The sequence below is a fragment of the Cygnus olor genome, chromosome 3 (genome assembly GCF_009769625.2).
Source record: "Cygnus olor isolate bCygOlo1 chromosome 3, bCygOlo1.pri.v2, whole genome shotgun sequence".
NCBI classification, from domain to species: Eukaryota; Metazoa; Chordata; class Aves; order Anseriformes; family Anatidae; genus Cygnus; species Cygnus olor.
In genome coordinates, this window is record NC_049171.1 from 70,661,267 (window position 1) to 70,679,785 (window position 18,519).

At 42.2% G+C, this 18,519-nt stretch overlaps 1 protein-coding gene across 3 annotated transcripts in view; it reads right to left on the bottom strand.

The window, feature by feature from the left end:
- GRM1 (glutamate metabotropic receptor 1) overlaps positions 1 to 16,917 on the bottom strand; it is a 181,290-nt gene extending 164,373 nt beyond the window's left edge. For all 3 annotated transcript variants that reach the window (XM_040553072.1, XM_040553074.1, XM_040553075.1), the window contains exon 1: positions 16,035 to 16,917. In XM_040553072.1, coding sequence (XP_040409006.1) covers positions 16,035 to 16,797 — 763 coding nt within the window. In that variant the 5' untranslated portion in view covers positions 16,798 to 16,917. The remainder of the gene's footprint in view (positions 1 to 16,034) is intronic.
- Positions 16,918 to 18,519: the final 1,602 nt, after the last annotated feature.

Sequence of the window (18,519 nt, forward strand, 5' to 3'; positions counted from 1 at the left end):
ACAGACAGTGTATACATACCAGAAGATGATGATGGTGTTGATGGTGATGATGAATAGATAATTTGCTTTCCCAGCTCAGAAGGAAATGAAGTGGAAGCGCCAAAAAGCAAGCATTTTAAGATGCATGTGTTCAGATAACTTCTGAAAGAAGAGGCTGATGAGTTCTCTGAACTACTAGAAATGATATTCAATAACGGTTGGAAGTCATAAAGTGCTAGAGGACTGCAACAAAGGCAGTGGTGTGCAATGCTTTAAAAGGAAAAGTGAGTTAACCTGAGTAATTATAGATCTGTCAGCCTGACATCCATTCTGGACAAAATAACTCAGGAGCTGACATGAAACTTAAGTGATAAAAAATAAAAATAAATAAGAAAGGGGGCATGATAATGTAAGAGGTGCCAATTATGTACATGTGGAAACCAGAGTTTTCAAATTCAGTTACCTAATATATCTTTAATCCATGGATTTGTAAGTTTGGCTATTAAAAGTAATAATGCAGGACATCTAACTTTATTTTACATTACATATTTGCTATGGACCTGCAATGGTAGGAATCAACGTTGCATGCATAAAATAGATTAAAGTCTGGATGTTAGGTTCCAACATATACTAGCAGTGAAGGAACACTCATAGAATGGTCATCTTTGTATTGTGTCCCACAAGAGTCTGTTCTTAGATTTTACTAGTTAACATTAATCAGTGACCTGGAAAAAAAAAAAAAAATATAAAAACATTATCAATAACACTCACAAATTACAAAGGTTGGGAGACAAGTTAGTAATACAGCGTGATCTAGGTCATTCATTAAACTGGGCATGAACAAAAAAATTATGCAGAAAAATACAGATACATATAAACTCCCAGGAACTTAAAATTCTGTACACAAAAGATATTTTATCCCATCGTGGGACAAAATTACTGGCTTGGGGATTATAATATATAAGCACTAAACATAATGCTCTGACTAAATATAGAGAGAGAGAATTGTTTGGGTTTTTTTTACGTATGTAAACAAATACAATACCGTAGTAACAGAGAGATCATATTACCTTCATTCTATTTGGCAGCAGTATGACTGCTTCTGCAATAATATCCAGTACTAAAAGATATTGAAAAATTGGTGAAGATTTAATGAGTAGCCATCAAGACAATGCAAGAGAGGAAGACGTTACTTAAGGTAAACTATTCAAGGTTTCAATCTCCTCAGATCAAAACAAGAACGAAAAGCATGAAGCAGCTTTTAACTGTAGGTAGAATGAAATTCTAGGACAATATTCCAAGAGACGCATTGGTATTAAGGAGCAAGAGAGTGCTCTATGTGGTAAATCCAGATTAAATATTACACTTCTCAGTACTTGACTAGCTATAGTCTGTAAGGCTAATGCTATTAACTCTAACGTGTTAGTTTTGAAAGCTTCAGTATGCCAACATTACAAACTCAATGAGGGCTCTGCAGACATAAAAGTTTAAGTCAACCAGTTCAGAGTTTAGACCACTCATCAAAGAAGTGGACAATACAGCTTCACTTTTGACTTTCTCTCAGGAAAGTGACATAACCACTGAAATCACTGAAATGGATATTCCATATTATATTACATGCCATCATGCTCAGCAATAAAAACTGAGGTAGAAGAGGGTTGGGGTCATTGAAGAGGGTAGAAGATGGTTATTGTTTAGAGACTGGCAAGGCATAAGTCTGCCTGCCTGAGGTGGTGAGAAATTTCCTTTGTTTTGTTTGTTTATTTTTGTTTGTTTGTTCACTTTCTTGCATCTATTAAGTTGTCTTCATTTCGACCCAAGAGTTTTCTCACTTTTTTCCTTCTTATTTTCTACTCCTGTCCTGTTGGCACGGGATGAAGAGGAGTGAGTGAGCAGCTGTGTGGGTGACTGGTTGCTGTCAAGGGTCAACCCAGCACGTGGACCAATGAACACATTAAAACATCTTGCAGAACACAGCAGAGTAATATTTGACAGTAAAGCTTCACAAAATGATATTCCAGTCTTCTCAGAGGAAAAGATGACCCAGAATCTCCTCCAGTTAGTCTGATCCAAGAGATAATGTTTCCCTCCCTAGCTTTTTTTTGAAAAAGTACCCCAGAATAAAACATTTTTAGTACTGCAATAATTTATTTTCACTAGTTCAAAGCACTTTTGTGCACAATTAATACATGAATGAATCACCCAGCTCTACAGCAGAGACAATCACCCTTTCAAGGTGAATTAGGATTAGGGCAAAATGTCCACATTTTTTTTTGTTTCTCTCATATAACTGAGTTATACTTGGATCCCTCTTTTCTACCGGATCTATTCCCTAATTAGCAGTGAAGCAGAACTTGACGCATAACTTATATGCTCTAGAAATTAAGGGTAAAACATCTGTGTTTGCAGGTGTGCATCATCCCCACCCTCTTGTTGATTAAAACGTATGCCTTTGTCTATTGGTGCTCTTGATTACAACATATCAAACACCCTTTCCCTTTATTCTAAGCAACAATGGCCTTTGTCACCACAAAGATAATTAGTAGCAGCATAAAACCAAGTTTCCCTGAGACTGAAATTCAAACGTGCATTACCATGAAGAAATTCTTTGTAAAGATTTACACTTTTTATAATGCAACCCTGGAATACTTCTACATAAAAAGAAGGCAGACTGATGAAATATTGTTTCTATTAGTCAAATATATAGGCTTTCCCTCAGCTCTCCTCTTTTCTTAGTGTTTTCCCTCATATACATAGGGACGTACATTTGCATTGGAATTGTGTAATAATTATACCCCAAACCACTTCCTGAAGAAATCAGTGGCAAATCCATTTACAACAATGGAATCAGGTTGAAAGCAAATTCTACTTTTAGTTTAAAATATCTTACAAGAATAAGAGGCTAATTATGATCTAACTGTAACGAAAACTAAACCGTTTTCAAATTCTTCGCCTTTGCCTGCCTGAAAACTAAGCTTGCATGTCAGCTCAGATGGATTTTTTTTCCTAGTTAGAAGAAAGTATACTTTGCTAGTTAGAAGAAAATATACAATAGACTGAGGATAGCACATCAATTCTGTATGGTTCAGGGATGCTTACATCTGGCTGTTCAAATTAATGTAACACGTTTCTTTGTGTTTTTTTTTTGTTTGTTTGTTTTGTTTTTTTGTTTCTTTGTTTGTCCCAGAGAACTGGGAGAGGAAGCTGTGGGAAAGAATAGGAGAAGCTGGTACAGAAAGGTGCATGCTGTGATTTTTAGAGGATGGATGATGAGACAGTTAGAGGTGGAGCCAGCTTGAAGATGCCTATAGAAAATTTCCTCCTTTCGAAGGTGTTGATCCAGTGTAATCAAATGATTCTACAAGAACCTCTTCAATAAATTTCTCCCCCATACAAGGCAGCCCCATGCGGTTTCATGCCAGCCCCCCATCAACCACCTTCTGTGTTCTTCTGGATGTGCAATGAAACCTGCCTACTGAGCAAAGAAGCGTACATAGTCCTTGTTCTATGAGTCAGTTGCAATTCGTAATATATACAATATATATATGGTTCACTAAATATTGTGCATTCTTTAACTTGAATTAATATTTGTTAGAGGCTAGACAATTTAAGATAGCTTCCTTGCAAGTTGAGAAAGTTTGTATTAGCATAAGGCAATACCAAAGGGTCAGAAGCCTTCTGCAAGGGAAGTCTTCATGTGACACAGACACAGAAATAATTCCTTTCTTTTTCTACTTCTGATGCTATTCTTCTGGCATGTATTATGATAAAAGTGTTATATGAGCTTGTGAATTTAAGCACATACAAATCAGCACTCTAAAAATATTAAAAATGAGAGATGGAAAAAAAAAATCTACATGAAATTTAACCCTGATGTCACCTGAACTAACAAATGGACACAAAAGCAAAACAAATAACATACTTAAAAATGAGTCCCAATTCTCACATGGGCAGATGCAATGAAGTTTCAGCATTCAGTTAGCTCCTTACTGACCTTGATCTTCTATTTACAAAATTAAAAAGATGGCCAAGCTTATCAGCTATTTCAGCATTCCACTTTAAATTAAGCAAGAAAGTAGCAAATAAATTTCTGCCTGTCTCTTCAAAGCAGCACATCCAAAATCTTGCCCTTTTTCTCCAGTGGGCTTCAACTTTCTGTCAGCCCACTGCTCCGTTTTCATCATTCTCTGAAACACAGAATTCTGAGGCCATTTGGTTTCCCTCTAGCCTAACCTACTACACAGAACTTAAAAAGGTTTATAAATATTAATTTTATCTATAGAAAGCCTGTCTTTACTGTGAGATAAAGCACCCAGTGCCTAAACTTGTAAAGTGCTAGACACTTCTGTGATGTAACCAATCCTCAGAAACTATGTCCTGTAAGTATATGGTTAATTTTTGTCTTCCATAATTCAAGCACTTGAAGTTGAGTCAGTATTCACATGCCTTTTTGGATCAAGCAAGAGTGTTTTGCACCTTAAAGTTTCTCTCCACAGAGTCAGATGCATGGCTAAATTTCAGTCAATAGTTAATCTCCCATTGACTTCATTAAGGCAGAATCATAGGTCTGAATGTAAATACAGATGTATAGCCAGAATTTTAAAGAGCATTTTATTATTCATATGTCCTCAGGATATGAACTATAAAAAGCAGGGATGTGTCTAAGGATATTTGTGGCACCAGCACATTTCTGCTTCATACTTCATGGGCAACACCACAGCTACGACAAAAGTAGAATACATTTTTTTACATATATTTGGACTCAGTAGAATAGACAGAAGTAAGTATGACAAACTCATTAAGATTTCAAGCATGACTATACTTGAAATTGCCTTGTAAGAGCGCATTAAGATGCTCCCCGCATGAAGGGATAGCAGCTGTAACATGCTAGTTATATTCTGAAACAACAGAAGACATTAATGCCTATGTTTTGTCTATTAAAATTACAGGACATATTCACAAAATTCACTACGGCATTCCTTTCTAGAAAAACTGCGGGGTAAAAATGTTAATTGTACTAGCTACCAATTTCGTTTTCTTTCTTAGTGTTTTGTTTTGTTGTTTTACTTGGCATGTGCTGTCAGATGAATTATATCATTTTAGATTCAATGTAGTGTTCAAATTAATGAGACCATGAGAAAAACATCACTGCATCCTTTTAGAAAACTTGCTGTTTTTTCACTCACAAGGGACAATATTCTGTCATAGGTAAGATAACAGGGCAGTATAAAATCTGCATGAAAACTGAAATTTCCACCAAGCAAACAAAAATAGTAGGAACTAAAGGGCTCTGTAAACTAAGGATAAAATGCATAATAAAGCACCAATTGCTTGTAAATGAACAAATATCGACTCGAAATAAAGCGTGGAAATTACATCAATGGACTAACTTTGACTAAAGGGGTTGTTTAGTCCTAAATTTATTTTCCCATAGGATCAATATCAACAGCACAGGATTCTTTTAATTTTCCAAGGCAGCTGAGACAATTAGTGAACACATGAATGTTAAGGTACTCTTTAAATTAAATGTTTCTCCTCTCTGCTTACATAATCAGAAGTATCAATAAATGCATAGGATTTAGTGTTAGAAAGAACCATCAGCTTATCATACCTGACCACCTGTATAGAGCCAGCCCACATGTTCACTCTGTGTGAACTGTGTTGTGTCCAGTGATTTACATTTGAGTAAAACTGGTCTGGAACATCTGCAGCACATTTTGGTTAGACAACATCGAAAGACTGGAAATGTATCATATTCCTCAGTCATTTGTCACAGTGGTTAATCATCTTCAAAAGTACAAGTGTTTGTCTTGTTTCTAATTGAAGTTGTTCACCTACCAGCATTTGGCACCTGCTATGCATTTAACCATTAGGATACAGAACCCTTTAGTTCCTAGTGGTTTTGTTTGTTTGGAGAAAATTAAATATTTTTGAGGGGTAAAATAGGCTGTATATATATATGTATATATAGGCAAACCAGATAGAATAAATGGTTTTAGGTTCCTTCTATAAGGCAGTCTTTCAGCCCTCAAATAATTTAGAGAATTTTATCCTTATCTCTTTTCAATATTTAACTTTCTTTCTTCCTAAAATGTTGATAACAGAACTGAACAGAGAATAGCAAGGTTAATAAAAATAATCCTTAGACTGAGGTCAAATGTCAAATTCCCTCTCTCTCAAGAATGATATTAGCTTTTTGAATTTTGAGGTTGTTTTGTCTTATTTTTGATGCAGCTTCTCTGGAACCTTACACTGCATTTAAGACTACTTTCAGAGGCACAATTCTTATCCTGTGCAAGTGGCACATCTGCCTTAATCCTGCATATATGGTTGGCATTTGACTGTATTAGCATGCATTTTCTTAGACTGTGCCTAGCTTCCCAAGAGATATGAATCTTTTCTTTTTTCCCCAGTAGTTTTCTTTCCACAAACCTGTATATCTTATCAGCAATTATGCTTTTTATATCATTGATGAAGACAGCAAAGCATTAGACACTTTGCTGATCTCTGTGCAATGCAGTTAAAATAACCCCATTTGATGGGGACACTGGTGCTGTCACTTAACACACACAGGCTGAGCAGCTGGATGTTGGACTCCTGGCCAAATCTGGCAGTGAAGGAAGACTGGTTTGACACAGCCAGGTACCCACATGAAAGAGAAAGACTAGTCCTGTATTTACAAGGTAATTCAGTGACACCTGAGGACCATGATCCTAGTGCCTTAAGGAGGAAGAAAAGAAGAAATGACTAATGAAGGAGCTGACTGAAGGAGCTACTAACAGGTACGCTGTGGCTGAGTGATACCCAGGCTGCCAAGGCTCCTGCCTGGCTCCTTCCCCCGTCTCAAAATCTTGAACACTTTTGTTCCAACACAGTGATTTGACTGTCCCAGCACAGCACATCACTTCACATAGAGATGGACCTTCTAATCTGATCCTGAATATGAGTTCATGCTCCCAGGGAATTGTGGCCTGGAAAATAAAGGCATTCTCTGAAAAAACATTGTTGTCCCAGGGCTGTAACCCATTCTACCCAGTTCAGTAGTAGTGGATTTCAACTTTCCAGTCTCTCACATCATCCTCCCAGTTTTAGCAATGCTGATAATATAACATTCCTTTACAGAGCTGTCAATATTTCATGTTTTTTGCTGCTCAGGCAAGAGACTGAGATTTATACATGTGGAGCCTGCAGTCAGAGAAATACATTCTCACTAGGAGAATTACCATCTTTCAATATCCAGCACTTAACAAAGTCGCTACTACGGCCTACATGCCAAATTTCCTTGCACTCAAGCCTTTCCACCAAGCACCATATGGGTAAGATATATAAATAAGCATGAAATGTTTCCTCAATTCCTGATAATTAATGATAATTATCTTTCATATTCTACTCTACATTGGACAAAACATTCAATGTTCAGTTGAGCCTAGTCAGATGTTTTAAGAAAGTATTTATGAATATCTATTCAGATTTCCAATGACTGTCACTTCAGCAGTTTTCATGCCATGTTCTTATTGTTGTTGCCTGGATGAGTTTTGTTTGAAAAAAAATTTTTGAGGAATAAGGATGAAAGTTGATAGTCAAACAACTGCAAATTGTGACTGCATTTAAGAAAATGAAAGTGTGTTCCACAATGAATGTGCAGAGAGAAAGAAGAGTTAAATTCACTGGAGAATTTGTATTAAGAAGTGAACTAGATTCAACCTTCTTCTAGTATGTATATGAATGTCTTTTAATATCTATGCCAATTCAGTAAACTGTATGTCTTCACACAGTTTTACAGTACTTTCCTTTAACTACGAGATGCTTCTAACCGCAGGACTCACAAGCCCTGGGGATTTTTAGTGCTCTCTGAGGAATGACACTTCCATAACATGAAAAGATAATATATGATAGCTATGTTAAGCCCCATTCAGGATCCACTGAACTCAAATAGAGGACCATCAGCCAACTTCAATGCGCACTGGATCAAGAGCCCTACAGCTGCACTTACTCTCTGCACCAGCACAGGACACAATATATTCTGCTTTGTCTAGCAGAACTGTCAATTGCCTTTCCTTACAATATTTCAATCAGATTTCAAAGGGGTTTATAAATCATTGTTGTCTGTTAATATAATGCAGATATTCTTTAAGTAATTTACGTGTTCAAAAACATTCAACACAGAATACAAATGGAAATTGTTCAAAACTAGGAACACTGCATTGTATAACAAACATCATGACTTTTCAGTAAAATGAAATATCTGTCACACTGATTCTTGATAGACACAAACCATCCAGATAGTGACAGGTAGCAAGAGGAAAGGACAGCTTGTGATAAACAGTACTTTTCATTAAAAAGCACCCCACATGTCACCAAACACTATTAACACACCCTGGATCTGTATGCAGTACTGCAAAGCTGTAGCTTAACTAATCGAAAATGAAGGCAAATCTTACATGCTGTGTATTGATTTACTATTTCATGTGTGCGTTGACTCATCTGCTCACTGAATTCCCAAAAGAGTAAGCAAGTCTTGCTTACTCTTGAGCAGTATACAAGGCCTTATTAAGACCTAAGTATCAAAAAAAAAAAAAAAAAAAGTCTGTAATTGTGGCTCTGTTAATATTTGGAAAGAAAGAACTGTGAGTGAAATAAAAATTACTTACAGTAATATTTGATTGAAAACAAAATTAATTATAAAAAAGGAGAAATCTAATTTCAAGGAAGTTAAAAGGAGCAGCTAAAAAAATAAAATACTAAGGAATTATGTGGAAACTACTTGGATATGTGTAAGAGTCTGAGAGCATTTTTATAAGCCACCATTCAAAAAAAAAAAAAAAAAAGGTTCCAAGAGGATCAAAAAAAAAGCCAGCATGATAGAACAGAAAAGTAAATTTCCTAAAGCTATTAAAAAAAATAAATAATAGTAATAAAAAAAAACTTTAAAAAGTGGAATTTGTGTCCTAATGAGGAAAAGAGAACAGAGCATACCTTGTCAAATAAAATATAAAACCACAATAAAACAATATGAAACAGTTTTCAGACATAAAGATGTAGAATATAATGATCCACCATTCTGCAAATATTCCAGAAATGGGAAACTTGCCTGATATTCAGTGATAACCAGATATATAAAAAGAGCACTCAGGGAAGATAAAACCATAGCAGAGAAGTTAAATTAATTCTCTGGATCTGCCCTGTCTGTGAAGGGGGATAGGATGGTTCTCATAGAAAGGTCATTCCTTTTGTAGACAAGTCTGAACAGTTGTCTCAGAGTGTCAATATTTTATAACAAATCCATAAAATGGATTTGACAAATTGCCAATACCAGCTAATTTTCAAAGCAAAATTCTGCTGTGATACATTGCCACCAATTAAACTGGCCTTGATACCAAAACAGATGGCAATGGTAAAGTAGAAAAAGTAATTTTATATTTTCACATATCAGCTTTATTTTTTAATGGAATTTACAGAGCATTTAGAGGCATGGGGGGTAACTGGATGAACAACAGACTTGTGAGATTTCTGCCCAAAGCTAATTGGTAAGAACCATAACAAAAACTGTTTTAATGCATACATAAATAAGTATGCCATATTCAGGAAGAACCAGAACAGCTTTTACAGAGAAAATACGTACCTCAGAAGATTACTAGTATCCTTTGCTGGAGCAGATAACCATTGAATGATACAGAAACTATGAAGCACTTGGAATTTAAGAAAACTTTTGATAAGGTCCCTTACTATGGCTCTCACAGAAGCAGAGGTAATATGGGATAAGACAGAAGGTGCTGCTATGGATTAATAATTGGCCAAGAGAAAGGAACAAAACTGTAAGAAATATATTGTGTGCTAACATATGAAGAGTAACGCACATGTGTAAGCTCCTGTGTATGATGGCCTCTGAAATAGGCTTTACCATTTAAAAGTATTTGTGGTAATTTAAAAGCATTTTCTGATGGCATCCATTCAGTGCCTTGTGGTAGCTAAAAATGGACAGCTAGAAGTTTCTCAGGAAAGGTCTGAGAGCAATACAGAACATGTTACTTCATGAGTGAGTTTAACCATGGTGCACCCCTGCCTCAAACACTGCATACAGCTCTGTTGGCTCACACTTCCTATTGAAATTAGAAGAACAGGATAATGATCAGGATTAACAAATGATGATAAATTTTGTACAAATGTAAGAATGTAATGCAGGCATTAAGGAACAGGTTTAACTGAATAACAGGAAACACTTGTTCATACAACATAGAATTAAGTTATAGAGTTCTCTGTTACGACACTAGGGAGACTGACATATAAATAGATGCAAAAAAGAATTAGACAAGTTCACAAAGGAAAGGTCTGTTGGTGGCTGGTAATCTGGTATTTGGGAAGTTCCTACACACAGGAGCTGTGAAGGTGTGCTCCATGCATGCCCTGCTCCTGCTCCTTTTAATATTCACCCACTGCTGAAGGAGCAGTACAGCAATTTTAATATTTCCCTACATGTAAACAGAGTCCTCAGCCAAAGACAGTTTATTTTTAAAGAACCTCTTTAAGTTATACATTAATAGTAATAATAATGCAATATTAGGTTTGGGAAAAGATCCAGTCTGACAAGTTACCCAGCAAAACCAATCTGGTGATACACTGGATGGCTTTCATTTGTTGTGCATATCTTCCCACCCACCTTTGGTGTTATTCCTTAGCAAAGAGATGGAGGGATGGTTTCCTTCGGTGAAAAACTGTTGCACTTCATGTCCAATCAGTCTCAGGCCTTCCTGATCAGACTGTCAGCACAGGTGTTAATTAGTGTCATGGGTGATGGTGGCTTATGCTGTGAACACCTGCCGCACAGAAAATATACTGAAATCGCTGGTTTGTTTCATGTGGTCCAGTGAGCACCAGTTATAATGACTTTGACCATTACTTTTCTGGATTTTGTGTGGCAGGTGCAATGCTTCTGGTCTCCAACAGTTACCAACTCACTGGTTCATCAGACTCCTGAAAAATCTTTCTCGATGGGTGACACTACTCCTAGTCATATTACACGTCACACAGGTTTTTTTTTCTGTCTGAGAAACCTAAGAACAAGCACCTTCATATTACGAACTACAGTTCGAAGGAATACTATAGAGGTATTTTCATGTGGCCTTTTGAGAAAACACAGTTCATTTTCTTAAAACAATATTCACTGAGACAAGTACCCTGCAGGAGTTTCCAAGAAATGTGGGACATACAAATATGAAAACAAGGAGATAATGAAAAAAAAATAGAAGTAAAGCACAAATGAACATATGGTATCTACCGATAAATATGAACTCTAATAATATTGCTAGAAGGTGGGCATAGAAGTTAGATGATTCTTCTGAGGTGATTTAACTCATGCAGCTGCCAGTTGTGCAGTTGAAAAGTTCGATTATTTGTGAATTTAGGAGTACTGCAAAGCAATAAATTTTCCAGAACAAATTTCTCTTGATTCTCTATGGCATTTGTCACCTGCAATAATTTTGTCAACATCAATCAATGTAAATGATTCTCCCAGCACCTTCTAATAAATACAATAAATTTGTCCAATACAGGGAATACTCTAGTCCCCACTTGCTTTTAAATCAATTTCTATCCCCCTCGGGACATCCCTCTCCTTTTTTCCCTATCCTGAAGCTTCTGGTGAAGGTAGGTGAAGCAAGTTAAACAGAGAAAGAAATAGATTGGGGTATTCATTTCTGACCGCACATCTCAGACACAGGTCACAACACTTTATGAGGTTTAAGAGAATTTTTATAGCTGTTGATAGAAACATTTGTAAACTCTGAAATTTCAAGCATATGAATTGGAGTTGCTGTTCACTATTGCCTGACCATAATTTTATCAGAAAGTATCAATCAGCCAGTAATGCTATGGAATTAATAATATACCATTTTTAGGAATAACTGCAAGAACAGCTTGTGAGAAATTAAACACAGTCCTATTATATAAAAATTATTCCTTTGAACCATCTGGTGGATATTGCCCCACTTATCTTTAAATGGGAGTATTATTTTCTAGCACATCTAAAGCTACGTTAGTGAGTCCTACCAAAGGAAATTATTTCCTATGAAAACTGCAATTAAGTGCAGGGCTTACGTCCTGCCATTCTCATTCCAGCATATATGACCATGCATATAAGTTCCCTATATGTTACTACAATGCAGTGTGCGGCAGTCAGATTATCAAAAATCATTATGAAGATGACTAAATACCCTACTGTCTACTTTGAGCTGAAAGCCTTTACAGTTGTGCCATCTGTTTCATCATAGTTCATTTCAAGCCTTTTACTCAAGCAAAAGGAACAGCCTTGTAATACATATCTGGCAAATTTGATCATGACCAGAAACATGTCAGTGTTATCAGTAAAATTCATCTATAAATAAGCAGAATTTGGTGCAATTAACTTAAATGGTTCATTTCTAAAGATATGTTAATCTGCTGGAATTAAAATTTTATTTATAAAGGGGTATTTGTACGCTAAACTGCAAGAATAGTCCATAAATAGACATTGGCAGTCAAAGAGATCTATTCTGCACATTTGTATTTCGCATTCACAAAATAAAAAAAAATCTTACATACATTTTATAAGGCCAACACATATGCCATGATTGAAATGAAAAGCAAGACACGGGTATGAAGTATTTCTATTTGATTTTTCAGAAGTGATCTCCTTGGAAAATGAGATGATAAAAGGGTCTCTTACGCCCTCATCTTGCCTGCTTTAAAGGTGAGGGAATAAAGGTGAGGGAATTGCTGGAGACTGTGTGCTGGTTACCAGCCAGTGTGTAGGCGTCTTGTGGTTTTGGATGGTGGTGAAATGCACTGTAATCTCATAGCTGCTCTCTGCTTTCTGGAGACAGCCCTGCTACCTTCTGTGCCTTCAGAGTCACACAGCGCAGAGGTGGTGCTCGCCATCTCCACTCGGCATTTCTGGCCTTGTCCCAGGACAGCCGAGGGGCTGTTCTCCAGCCAAGGAAGAAGGTAGCCCCCATCATTCTTCCCAGTTCTACCACATATAGAACCGGTGGCTGCATAATGAGGTGAAAATAATACCTGTCTCTGAAGGTATCTCATGTGGCAAGTAACCCTTAGCAAGCAAGACTCCTTCTGCCCTTATCACACCCGCTATGTGTGAATACGACCTGAATTCAGGAGCACCCCTAGGATTGTGCCTAACTCCATGCAGGTGCTTTTAATCCCTTTGATTTCCACAGGACGCCTTGGCTTGGCGTTAGACATACGCTTATCTGCATTTCTAGATAAGGATGCCTTCCAAGCCCAAGAGCTGAGAAGATGTACCCATGCCAAGAGCTCCAATACTGAAGGACCTTTGAAGAATCCTTAAAAAAAATAGTAGTCTTGGAAATGCCTTGCAGCTACTCTATAGTCACACAGCCTTCCACAGGCAGACGCACAGATTTCTCACATCATTTCATGACTGCTGCCTACTCTGAAGTAAATGTGCTCTCATGATGTGTAACTCTGCTCAGCTGAGATACACAATAACCAAGCATAGTAACTTGACTTTGTTTTTTTCTCCAATGTGGAGCTCTATGTGCCAAGTTTAAATCTAAACGGAGTTATGTGGGCCTTTGAAAACAGATTGTATTCACTAACTGAGAAGTTTCTAACCAAGTGCAATGTTTATGTATCTTAATAAACAATGGTGAAAAGAAAAAGAAATGGTATGGCATACCTCCATGCAATGTCATGTAACAGTATGTAAAGATTGTGTATATTGTTAAATGTGGTCACCAATAATGGCATTAACACAAGAATGAACCTTCACATCAAATGCAAAGAATGATACCGAGAACTCGTTTAAAGACATCATGCTACAGATTGGGTGACTTTACTGTCCTGATTCTCATGGCAAGTGTAGGCTCCATGTTAAGAAATGTGCGCACCAAATAGTGTGCTATTGATTTCTGACTTTCATTAGAAGCATATTTCTATAGACTGGTGTTGTTCTGGGCATTCGGATAACGCCAGCCAGAGTGTAGGAGCAGAGGAAGGGGACTGGAGGAGTTGAATGGTTCAGACTGCCTGAGAAAGAGCTCATCACCTCTGGGTTATTTCTGTGACCCTGCCCTGGGTCAGGGTTGACCGAGGAGCACTGCTAGCTGACACAGGTAGGCAAGTTTGTGGTCTCATTGCATCCCCTTGTGGCTGGGTGGCTACAAGAGCTGAGGATTGTCTAACCTATCAATCAGAACGAGGGACTGGGTGGAGAGACTGGTTGGATGCTCCAAACCCATGGTACCCTGGAATTCTTCCCAACACATTTTGCAGCCCACCATAAAGACAGCATGGAGACCTGTGAGTAAGTGTGGAGGAGGAATGTTTCCAACTACACTTTATTCCTGTATTTCCAAACATAGCATGGCTGGAGCAGCTCCGATTCACGCAGACTACTATTCAGAGTGGCTCTGTGTTGTCTGTGAAGCATGAGCCCACCTTTAACACACCACCAAGCAGCAATCTCACAGTGAATGCATGGGATTTCAGGCAACATAAATGGAATAATTCACATTGATTTTCATGTGTACTAATTTCACTTCACATGGGAAAAAAAAAAAAAAAAAGTATTTGAAATCCACCCAACAGCAATTGCAATGGGGGTTAATGACCTCTTCCTGAAAGGAACAAAGAAGTTGAAGTTTATTAAACATATTGCCAGTGGAATCAGTATCTTGACTCTAACAATAAAGGTATGGCAGATACAGCTTTTTATTACGAGACCAAAGAGAGAGGGAGAGAGAGAAACTTGAGCTGCATAATCTGCAAAATCCTGATGACACTTCCTAAGAGAAGACTGTTACCTTGTGGGGTAGAACCGATCCACTATCTTCAAAAGTATCACTCTAAATCCTACAAAAATATCTTGCAGCAAGCATTTTTCATCACTTGGGAGCTTATTTGTAAAAACAGATATTGAGTTAAAATTTCTCACAAGCAGTGAATAGAATTGCTACTTATGATCTTTAAAAAAAAATAAAAATAAAAATAACTTTCATAATCTATTGTCTTTTCCAAAAGAGATAAATCCCACTAGTGTTAACAAGAGTTACATCTACAGAGAGAGAAAGAGAGAGCAGATCCCTTAAGGCAGATCCTCAGCCAATGTGAATTAGCAAAGCTCCCAGGAAGTGCACTGAAGGGAGATGTGGCAATTTACATCCACAAAGAATTTACCCCTTTGATGTTTATTTTTCACCCTGGCCTGCCACAAGATCTAATCCTACCTGTCAGCAATAGGGAAACTTAACAGCTCATATATGCAACTCCTTATAGCAGTTCCTTTTCTCATCTGTGACAGGGCAGAAAATGAACTGCAAATGTCAGGTCATTGCTTCCTGCTCTTGCATATGGTTTTTGAGAACTGCTGCACTTTCATCTTTTAAGGGTCCAGTTTAATCCATTTCACCTTTGCATGTTGTATACGCAACTCTTAGTGGAGACTTTTATTTATTCATAAAAGTGTTTGTTCTTAGCACTTCTTACTTTGCCATCTCTGTGAGGATAGAAGGTATGGAGTCAGCTCAGAAAGGAGGGGAGAGAATCGTTAATCAAACCCAGGAAAGAGATACACTCAGATAAAGCGAATAGGTACACAATTACACAGCAATACCCCCAGCTTTGCAGTTTCGTACTTCAAAAAAATCCCCTTTTAGGGCGATAGCTGGACTACAGAAATGCCACAGAAAGACGTTAGGAGAGCCCGCTTTCTCCCTAAAGACGAATCCCACCATTTACGTCGGTGCAGCTCGCCTGGCTGCAATCCCCCGGCTCCTTTCCGAGCAACCTCAACCTCGGAGCCCCTCTCGCCGCCCGGAGCGGCCGCGACCTGTTGGGTGCCGGCGGCAGGACCGGGGCAGCTCCGCCGGGGGCTGGTGGGACCCTCGCTCGGGGGCTGCCGGAGCAGCCCCCAGCCCCGGAGCCGCCGGTCCCCGGGGACCCTCCCGCGGGCGCGGGGCTGCGCGACCCCGGCCCTTTTCCACGCGGGACCTTCTCTCGCGTGTCGCCCGGGGGGGCTGCGGGAGCCGCCCCGCACCTACCTTCCGTGTGGACGGCGGAGACGTAGGTCCAGTTGTAGCGCTTGACGATGTCGAGCATGGCCCGGGCTTGCAGCGTGTCGGAGGGGACCACCCGCAGGAAGTACTTGTAGAGCGTTTTGTCGCTCAGGTCGATGCTGGTGGCCGAGTAGGCGATCTGCGGGATGTCGAAGAGCTGCAGCAGGTTCTGCACCTGGATGGCCACCGAGCTGGAGCCCGGGCCGATGACCCCCGCGATGGGCTTTTTCAGCCTGCTCTGGGGCTGGGGCTGCGAGTCCGATAGGCAGCGGCTGCCGCCGTCCCTGTCGTCCCTGATGGAGATGAGGGAGTCCCGTATGAACTCGATGCTCTGCTCCAGGGCCACCGAGGAGTGCCAGCACGAGTCCCGGATCTCGCTGCCCAGGGTGATGTTGGGCAGCAGGACCGGGTCGGCGTTGATCTTATCCAAAGTGTGGAACATGGCTTCCACCCGCTGGATGCCGTACTGCTCGCGGATTTCCCCGCACTTCCTCTCGGGCACTTTCTCGGCCGGGGGCTGGTGGTGGACGGAGAAGAGGGCTCCGATGATGACATCGCCGTCCATGCGGGCCACCGAGCGCTGCGAGGAGGCGGCGGAGAGCAGCGCCCTGCGCCCCGCGCCCCGGGGCAGCACCTCCGCCTCCAGCAGCAGCGCGGGGACGAAGACCAGCAGCACGCCGATCATTTTGTTGCACGACGTCGTCCAGACCCAGGCGACGAATTTCAAGGGCTCCCCTTGCCTGCACATGGCTTAAGGGCGTGTAGGAAATGGCATCCGCTCGCCCCCGCCGGCTCCCGGCTCGCTCCGAGCAGCATCACAGCGAGGTCCCTCTCGCAGCGCCAGGCAGCCGTCAGCCTAGGGACTTCCAACCTGGTGGCACAGAAACGGGGGACAAAACACGCTAGCGGGGGTGCTCTCAAACCCCAGCCCGGCGGCACAGCCCCGCTCCGCCACTCTCACAAACGCCCGGCTCAATCCGCTTCATCCGAGGCTCCCGGGAGCAACTTTCCGGAGGGAAATGGAAATAAAGCGTGAGCCTATTTCCCTCGGCACGCCACCGGGCACACCGGCACGCGTGGGGCTGGGGGATCCGCGCCCTCCTTGCAGCCAAAGCTCCCGTTTCGAGCCCCCCCCTCCCCCCCCCCCCTCCGTCGGTTCTGCCCTGCTCCCCCCAAGTTGGGAAGTTTCCCCGGGCACCCGGCCTCGCTCGGCCCCGGCGGCCGCAGCCCCGGCAGCGGGAGGCGGCGCTGCCCTCCTCGCCTTGGGGCTCCCAGAAGGCATCTTTCCCCGGCTCAGGGGGGTCCTCTCCCAGGGGAGACGAGGGGGTGGAAAGAGAGCCGAGGAATCTGCCCCGCCGCCGCCGGGAAATGTCATTTAAAGGTCAGCGGAGGGAAGGAGCGGAAGGGAGCCCCTTTGCAGTTTACCTGAACTTTTCCGTGCGGAAGGGGCGAACCCGTAATGCAGCCGGTGACACACACACACATGCCACGGGGAGGGGGGGCGGAAATCCATGCTAGTTACTACGGCAACGGCGGGCAAAGTCCCGCTGCTCTTTACCGGCACGCCTGCCTCGCAGCCAGGTTCCGGGCCAGGAGAGGCAGCGAGACCGGCGGCGGCGAGCGGAGACCTCGAGAGGGGCGGGCACGGCACCGGCACCGGGAGCCGGGAGCGCGGTGCGCGGCCGGGCCGGGTCCCTGTTGCTCGGCGGCGCCGTCAGCACCCGGGACAGCGCCCGGCTCCCGGTGCCCCCGCCACTGCCCCGCCGCCCGGCGGCGAGCACCCCTGGGTGCTTCCCCCAAACTTCTGCCCCCCTGCTGCCGCGGTCCCCCCGCATGCACCGAAACCCCGACACACGGACTCCCCGACACCCCGACCCACCGACACACGGACATACCGACACCCCGACACACTGACACACGGACATACCGATACACCGACACACCGACACCCCAATACACCGACCCCCCGACGCCCCGCCACACACCCCCCGGTGCACGCAGCCTGTCCGTCCCGGTGCTCGTCCAGCCGGGCGGGCAGCCCCCGCTGGAGGGAGGCTTCCCCCGCCCGCAGCCCCCCGGCCGCCGCCCCCCGGCCGCAGCCCGCTGCCGGTGGGGGCCGTGCGGGGCCGTACCTGTCCCGGTGGGGCGGCCGCTCCCCGGGCGCCCCGATCAGGCACCGGCGGCTCCCCGGGCGCCCCGAGCTGGCGCGCTGGCGGCGGGGCGATGGCTGTGGGCTGGGCGCTGGTGCCCTCTGTCTTCAGCGCCGCTCCACCGCAAGGAAAAAAACAGGTCATCCCGGGCTCATCCATTATCTCACACGGAAGGATCAGGCATTTTCTCCCCCTCCTTAATTTCTTCCCCTGTTCGCCTCGTAAGAGAGCAAGGGAGCGTCACCCGGAGCACGCAGCCGCTGCAGGGGGGGTTCTGTCTCTCCTCCCCCCAGGCTCTTTATTCATTACCCGCTGGCCAC